Source organism: Phaethon lepturus, unplaced genomic scaffold, assembly GCF_000687285.1.
Source record: "Phaethon lepturus isolate BGI_N335 unplaced genomic scaffold, ASM68728v1 scaffold24755, whole genome shotgun sequence".
NCBI lineage: Eukaryota > Metazoa > Chordata > Aves > Phaethontiformes > Phaethontidae > Phaethon > Phaethon lepturus.
The window spans coordinates 5,670-13,600 of record NW_010538774.1 but is presented as its reverse complement, the minus strand read 5'-3'; the positions used below and the strand labels follow the sequence as shown (position 1 = coordinate 13,600).

The window sequence follows — 7,931 nt, the reverse complement described above, 5'->3', positions numbered from 1 at the left end:
ATATAAATATTTATATACACATAAACTTATACACACAAATAAAAACGCAAGAACAAATTCAACCAGACTCACAAATTACCCTTCTACCTTGAAATAAAATATTTTGCTTTAAGAGAGGATCTAAAAAAAATTAGTTTCAAAGTAGAACATCTTCCTGCTATTATGAGGCAGGATTGTTACATCTTCAAAACAGCTTCATAACTAGTGGGTTTTTTACCATGTTGGTTTTTTCCATCTAGAAGACAGACTACCTCAAATAAGTTTTGATGAAATAATATTGGAAAAATAAACCACTCCAATTCTTTATTTTATGAACTGCCAGGAAAAATATTTTCTAAAAACGTAGTGTTTAATGCACATGATGCTTTTGAAGTACTGACAACGATGAAGAGATATTTCTAAAAAGTTTGACAGAGTATAGTGCTCTTTTCTGTAAACTATGGATTCAGTGTTTTTACCTTTTTATACTGAGGTTGACTAAGAGCAGATGTAGGATGAAATCGCACTTTCTTCTCCTTTGGCCCGGTCAAAGTCAGGCTTTCTCTGTCTACGTGCACTAGATTGGGATACATCCCAGCCACTAAGGCAGCTTTAACCACAGCCCAGTTTTCAGAGTTGGTATTAACTTCTCTAATATCAGCTCCTCCCCTGGCTCTAACAAAACCTGAAGAAGAGGACAAAAAGGTGTTACATTTGCTTGTATTTAAGATCTACCTTTTCTCAAAAGGAATGTGGGGGGAAAAAGAAGTGAAATAAACTACAAATGTGTTGCAAATTCGTACAGCACCAAGAAGAAACCATTATACTGAAATCTTTCCTGAAAAGGCATTTTATACTAACGTAGAATAGAATTATTTTTTATAACACAATGACATTTCCTATGGAAATAATTTATTAGAATGCAAAAATCCAAGAAAACATATCTCACACTGAAAGCCAGTGGCATGTGGAACAATCAGGACACTTTCAGTTAGATCGCTGTTCCCCAGCCACACTTCCTCACTCTAGCATCTGCACCATGCCCAGCATGAATATATAATGGTCTGTTTCAAATTAAGGAAGGAAAATTACACCAGTGAACACTATTCTTGTTACAATTTGTATACACTTGTACTAGTTATACATTTGGCCCCAAAACAATGTTAAAATTTTTTCCAAGCTATTTACCTGAGGCTCTAAGCTGGCCGAGTAACTGTGTTCTCATTCCTATGACGATTTCCATCGTGGCTTGAGACAGGAAATTCTTTTCACAGAAGGCTCTCTCCCAGCCATCACTGCGTGCCTTCTGCCACGCCTGTAAAGAATATTTTTTTATATTTGCCTATTGATTTGATTAGCTAAAGTAAAAAAAATGCACTTTTTAAAAAAAATTACATTTACATCAGTAAAATGAAGTATATAGTATCCTTCTGAAAAAAAGGAAATGTATCAAATCAGATTTTTTTTCCTTATTAAGTACCAGATTCTCTTTAACCATTCCCTAAGTTAACATATCGGTCATTATGTTATTATAAAATCATTATATTAAGTTATTCTAAAGATCATTATATTAAGTTATCAGTGTAGCAGGATATAAAGTGGCACTTTGTTGGAACATTCAGAATTTAACCAGGTTTCAAATTATAAACAAAAAATCTGAGAAAAAGTTCTCCCTCATAAATTTATGAGTCTAATATACAGGAAAGCCCCTAAGCAAAAATAAATTTTCTCCTCTAAGGCCTTAATCATAGTCTATCATTCTACATACAACTTGATCGGCACATAATTTACTTTGATATGTGATCTATTGTGATTAGTACTCTTTCTGAAGATGAAATAATACCTGGAAAGCCCTGAGAAGCGCCATATGGTCACTAAATGTTCCTGCAGTAAAACGTTTTCTACACAGCATGGCTGCGCGCTTTTGAGAGGCCAGTGTAGGTAGAACAAAAGGGTCTCGATATGCAAGAGTGCAAGCAATAGTAAGAATAGGATCCAGGCACTTCAAAACAACAGCACACAACACCATTTTACCAAGGTGTGGCTCTACTGGTAATTCAGTGAGATGATAACCAAGTTCAGTGAGATCTTCCCAAGGGTCCATGGCATCTATTGTCTGTTTGGGGGGGAAAAAAAAAAAAGAAAAAAAAAAAAAAGGAGCAGGGGGAGTGGACAAAATTAATTTACAATAAAAGCAGAAGGGATATAAATACTGGACATTAACTAGTCTTGTTCCCAAACACTAAAAAAGGAAGTCAAACTCCTAACAGTTTGAGATGAGACTTTTACGCACTCCCTTCCCTTCACATAAATACATCCACACACACAAAATGAAAACAGACAATGCATAAAAATTCAAAGCATCCTTAAGTAACTAAACAACAGTCTCAGCACAAACAAAACTCAGTAAGATATGTTGCCACACATAGAATATAGAATCAAATACAATTCCCATCTAAATCTATTCCTCTGCTGACCTTAAGCATTTGCACAGCATTTCTCACAATTAAAGCTGGTGGAGGATCAGGAGCTTTCATAAGGAAGTCAACAATTGGACAATTAATTGGAGCCAGAAGTTTTGTGTGTAAACAAAGCTCCTGCAATTAAAAAGCGAAAAAGACGACACTTAAGATTGGGAAAAAAACCCCAAACATACACTTTTTTGGAGTTAATAGTATGGATTGATGACAACATGTTTTTTAAAAGTTATAACTTCTAATTGAAGTGCACCTGAAGTGGCATTCTGAGAAGTTCTGGAGTCTGAAATTCCAACATATTCTGAAATCGGAGCCTGCTGAAGAGACGAAAACAGACTCCAGGCTGACAGCGCCCGGCCCTTGAAAATAAAATATGGGAAGTTGTTGAAAATTAGAACTTATTTAAAAATAAAACAAAATAAAATAAAAATAAAACATACACACAAATTTGGAATGGAAATGTAGAAGCAGGTCTAAGAAAAAGATAATTTTGTCATTAAATGTAAGTCCCACACATGAGGTGTGAGTTTTCCAGTACATCGATGAGTTTTGATAGCATGGAAATTTGTTATTGTAATTTTACCCCACCATTGAAAGATCTGGAGAAACAAAAATAAGGCCTATGTAAAAATAAAGTGATGTGGGGTTTTTGATAACCTAAGCTCAATCCAAATCTCTACTGTCCTTTGCTGTAAGGAATGTAAGTCATAAACTTCACTTCTTGCTCTTCACAACCCCCAAACAGTTGGAAGTTATTCTGGTAGTAAAAAGTAGAATGAAGACCAAACAACTTGTGAGTGAGGGGACAGAGTCAGCAAATGCTCACATTCATGCTCAAATTTCTGCAGGTTAATGCCAATATCATATCACCAAACATAGGTATTTGTTGCTACATATCCTCTTAGCCCTCACCCAGTGCTGGACAGAACATGGTAGAGGCCTGTTAAGTTAGGAATAGTTTGGAGAAGGTGAATAAGGAATCACTGCCCAATTACTCTTCTAATATAGGGAAGAAGGAGCATCAATTAAAAACTAGCAATACGCAGCCCTTCTCCCACAGGTAAGTGGTGAAACACCTTATTTGACACTCTGGTTGCTGGTGCTACATGGGAGAAAGAGGAAGAAAAAGTTCATGGGGGGGAAAACAACCTAGATGTAATGTAAGCTTTTTCCTTTCCTTCCTACTGATACTCAGTATCACTTTTCTGCAGCTTGGGAAATGACCCAAGGAAATACATGCTGACTCTTACTCTTTTGCAGAGAATTAGCATTGGCCATTGTCCAAAATGACACTGGACTATGCTAGTAACGTTACCCAGTGAGGCTGTTATTACATTGTGTACTTTATCCTTAACATACGGGACGGTGGATAGCTGCAAAATAAAATTCAGTATGAAGCATTTATTACCTGCCTTTTCTCTGGATAGCACTGGCCTTTGAAATCCACACCATTTTTAGCATCGTAACACAACTCAGTGCATCAAAAGACTTCTATAAAAGCAAAACAAAGAACATAAAACCAAGATTGAACAGGGTACATGAAATAAAAATTACAAATTATTTAGATCATCAACAGAAGTTCTCTAAAAAAATATGAAGAAGTACAAGCAACTTCTGGCACAAAGGTGTGTTCTAAAATACTTAGTTTCAAGTGAATTTATGCTACCTCCTTCACTATTTTTGCGCTACACAGCTTTCTAAATTAAAGTTTTCCAGTCAATAGGTAACTGTAAGTAAATAAAGGACATGGATTGTGTTTTGTGGTATCATAAACCAAACAAAAATACATTATTATATTGAATAAGATTTTCCTCTTTGTCTCACATGGAAATTATGTCCTATTTTCCTACATTTGATGCAAAATTACCAAAAAAATGGTATTACCATGATAACTTCAGAAATTTGGTGTGCGTATTTCCTACGAAATCCAGTTTTATTTTCCAAGCCATATACTATGTCTTAAACTGCCTCATTATGTTATTTCACTTTTCGTGAACAAGTAATTAAGGAATGGGCATTCAACACATCAAAAACAATGCTTAAAAACTTAATGGTTTAGACTTGGGCTAGATATAACAGCAGGGCAAAAGGAACTCCCAGTATTCTCTAAGTGTCAGGAAGATGGCAGTCTAAACTGAGGGCCTTGTTTAAAAACAAAACCAAAAAAAAAAAAATCAAACAGAAATATTAAGTTTAGGAAAAAAAAAGATATATCAATATATCAACCTGCAATACCTTTTACAGGGTTTTTAAACAGCTAGCTATTTACAGAATTTGTCATAGAACAAATGGATGTTGAAACTTCTGACTTTTGTTGCTTGACGTGCACTACTTCTCAGCCTACCATAAAAAAAATAGTTCTCTAAAGTTTATGTATTATGTATTTTAAAATAACACTAGGAAGTTTACTTCCCAAAGAAAGTTTAAGCCAGTCATACCTCTTTCATCTTGCCTGAGTCAATGACAAATACAACATCATTGACAGTTACACTGGTTTCTGCAATATTAGTAGACAGAATCTGCAATTAAAAAAACCCAAAACTATAGTAACTGTAAAAGAAAAGACAAAATAGATCAATATAATATACGACAAAGTCCTCCGATACTTGCTATTTTGCGGACGCCAGAGGGAGGACTTTTAAGCACCTTCTTCTGATCCAAAGTCTGCATATTTGAATGAAGCATGAAAACTTGGTATCTAATGCAAAACAGAGAGTACATTTTAAGGATCTTTAAAAGAAACAATAAAAACTCAAGACAATCATAGAAACTAGAGGTTTTACCTGTGAGCATTATCAGCAAATCTCTTGTCATCAAAAAGAATACGGTCCCTCAGGCTAACTATCTCATCATATCCAGGAAGAAATATTAAAATCGCTCCTAAAAAAGAAGTTGGTTTGCAAAGTTAAACAGAAAATTAACTTCAGATATACGTCAGTATTGTGTACTAGTACATGAAAGGTTTTACCTATTCGCTATTACTGAAAAAAGAGCACAATTCATCAGAAGCTGAACCCACAGCAATTTATGGGGAGCATGTGTGTATATACCTACCCGCATCGCAACTATGACAGATGTGATAAAGTAAATGCATAATCAGGTCCAGATCCACTTTTTCATCATTGAAACTGTGATGATAAGCTTTCAGTAGTTCTCTGTCCTCTGCACTAAGGTCACTACCGCCTGTTTGGACCAGGGAACTTTCATCAAGATTTTCAAATTCCACCGAAGCACTAAAATATGCAAATACACAGGCCAGAGTCAAGGTTGTTTGCTTCAGGTTTGCATTCAGCCATCAATTCAAATTTAGATCAAGACCAACAAGACTACTGATCTCCAATTTTAACTTTGAAGTGTAGTAGAACAGCATCTCCACTATTACTGTTTATTGATTTAAGTCTTAACGCAGCAAAGCACGCAACTTCAACTTTTAGCTTTAACTTTAATTTTATTATACTTCACTGAAACACAACCATAACCTAACGTGACAGAATTCAAAGTATAAAGACACCATTTGTTTATCTGTTACAGGAAAAATATTTAAAAGGAATGTATTTTCCTAAAGCTTTCTTACCGTAACAGTTAAGCAGGTACTACACTAACAGAAACTACACTAAGAGAAATTATAATACAGTCTCTACAACACTGCAACTAAACTACAGTAACTGTTAAGTTAATCAAAAAATAATTATTGAATGGCCAAGTGTACGTGTTACTCATATAAAGTTTCTTTAATACGGTTATCAAGCATCAATAATATACAAATTTAAACACACAATAGATTTGTTTCCAAAATAAGCATCTGAAATTAAAATGGTGCATGGTCTAGAATCAGCACCTCCTCTGCATATTTATTTAAGTTACTGTAATCACATCCTGCCTAGATATATAAGCATCATAGGAATGTTCATATCAAGATGATAAACATTAATAATAAAAAAGAACTCCTACACCACTAGAACTATACTCATCCTTGGAGTTCTGCAAATACAATCACTATGATACTGAATAGAAACAAACTTTCTCTGTCAAATAACTGTATTTTCAAAATATTCCTATTCTACAAATAAATTTTGCTATTTAGGCCAGATTTTAAAGCATAAAAAGCTAAAAACTGTTCTGATTAAAAGACAAAACATAAATTCCCGTTCACAGTTTTATACAACTGTTTCTACAAAGTAGGTATAGCTTACCTGTAAGATTCAAGCAGGTCAACAACCTCTGTCTGTCCAAAGCGCTTAGCCCAGTCCAAAGCCATCCTGAAAAAGTTGCATAGAAATCTTTATTAATTTCTCACTTCAAAAAATACATATGAATGAGGAGACAACTGACACTGCACTTCTCTCAATTTCTACAAGGATCTCGTTAGAGGTCATGCAAAGAGAAAATTAGAAAGGCGAAAGCTGAGCTAGAACTCAATCTGACCACGGTCATAAGGAACAACTGTTTTTACAAACATAGTAACAACAAAAAGAGAGCCAAGGAGAATCGCCATCCGTTATTGGATGGCGAGGGGAACATTATCACCAAGGATGAGGAAAAGGCTGAAGTACTTAATGCCTTCTTTGCCTCAGTCTTTAATAGCCAGTCCAGGTATCCGCAGGGTATTCAGCCCCCTGAGCTGGAAGATGGGGATGGAGAGCACAATAAACTCCTCATAATCCAGGAAGAAACAGTTAAGGACCTGCTATGCCACCTGGAAACCCCTGGTCTACGGGGCCTGATGGGATCCACCAAGAATACTGAGAGAGCTGGCGGAGGAGCTTGCCAAGCCACTATCCATCATTTATCAGCAGTTCAGCTTAACAGGGGAGGTCCCAGACAACTGGAGGCTTGCCAAGGTGACGTCCATCTGCAAGAAGGGGTGAAAGGAGGATCCAGGGAACTACAGGCCTGTCAGCCTGACCTCTGTACTAGGGAAGATGATCAAGAGATTCTTCTTGAAGGGCGCTCACAGGGCATATGAAGGACAACCAAGGGATCAGGCCCAGCCAGCACAGGTGCATGAAAGACAGGTCCTGCTTGACCAACCTGATCTCCTTCTATGACCAGCTGACCCACCTAGTGGAGGAGGGAAAGGCTGTGGATGTTGTCTACCTGGACTTTAGTAAAGCCTTTGACAGCGTCTCCCACAGCATTCTCCTGGAGAAACTGGTGGCTCGTGGCTTAGACAGGTGTACGCTTCGCTGGGTAAAGAACTGGCTGGACGGCTAAGCCCAAAGAGTTGTTGTGAACAGAGCTAAATCCAGTTGGCAGCCCATTACAAGCAATGTTCCCCAGGGCTCAGTTTTGGGGACGGTCTTGTTCAATATCTTTATTGATGATCTGGATGAGGGGATCAAAAACTCAGCAAGTCTGCACATGACACCAAGTTGGGTGGGAGTGCTGATCTGCTCAAGGGCAGGAAGGCCCTGCAGAAGGATCTGGACAGGCTGGGTCGGTGAGCTGAGGGCCACCGCATGAGGGTTACTAAGG

The 7,931-nt window shown here is 36.9% G+C and overlaps 1 protein-coding gene across 1 annotated transcript in view; it reads right to left on the bottom strand.

Moving 5' to 3' along the window:
- Positions 1-458: 458 nt before the first annotated feature.
- The window catches only part of YTHDC2 (YTH domain containing 2), a gene marked incomplete at both ends in the record, with an annotated part of 11,644 nt that continues 4,171 nt past the window's right edge, over positions 459-7,931 (bottom strand). Inside the window, 11 exons of the mRNA XM_010286943.1 lie at positions 459-664; positions 1,168-1,294; positions 1,823-2,095; positions 2,457-2,576; positions 2,710-2,815; positions 3,865-3,947; positions 4,895-4,975; positions 5,067-5,154; positions 5,240-5,336; positions 5,511-5,689; positions 6,650-6,715. Of these exons, the coding sequence (XP_010285245.1) occupies positions 459-664; positions 1,168-1,294; positions 1,823-2,095; positions 2,457-2,576; positions 2,710-2,815; positions 3,865-3,947; positions 4,895-4,975; positions 5,067-5,154; positions 5,240-5,336; positions 5,511-5,689; positions 6,650-6,715 (1,426 nt within the window). The remainder of the gene's footprint in view (positions 665-1,167; positions 1,295-1,822; positions 2,096-2,456; positions 2,577-2,709; positions 2,816-3,864; positions 3,948-4,894; positions 4,976-5,066; positions 5,155-5,239; positions 5,337-5,510; positions 5,690-6,649; positions 6,716-7,931) is intronic.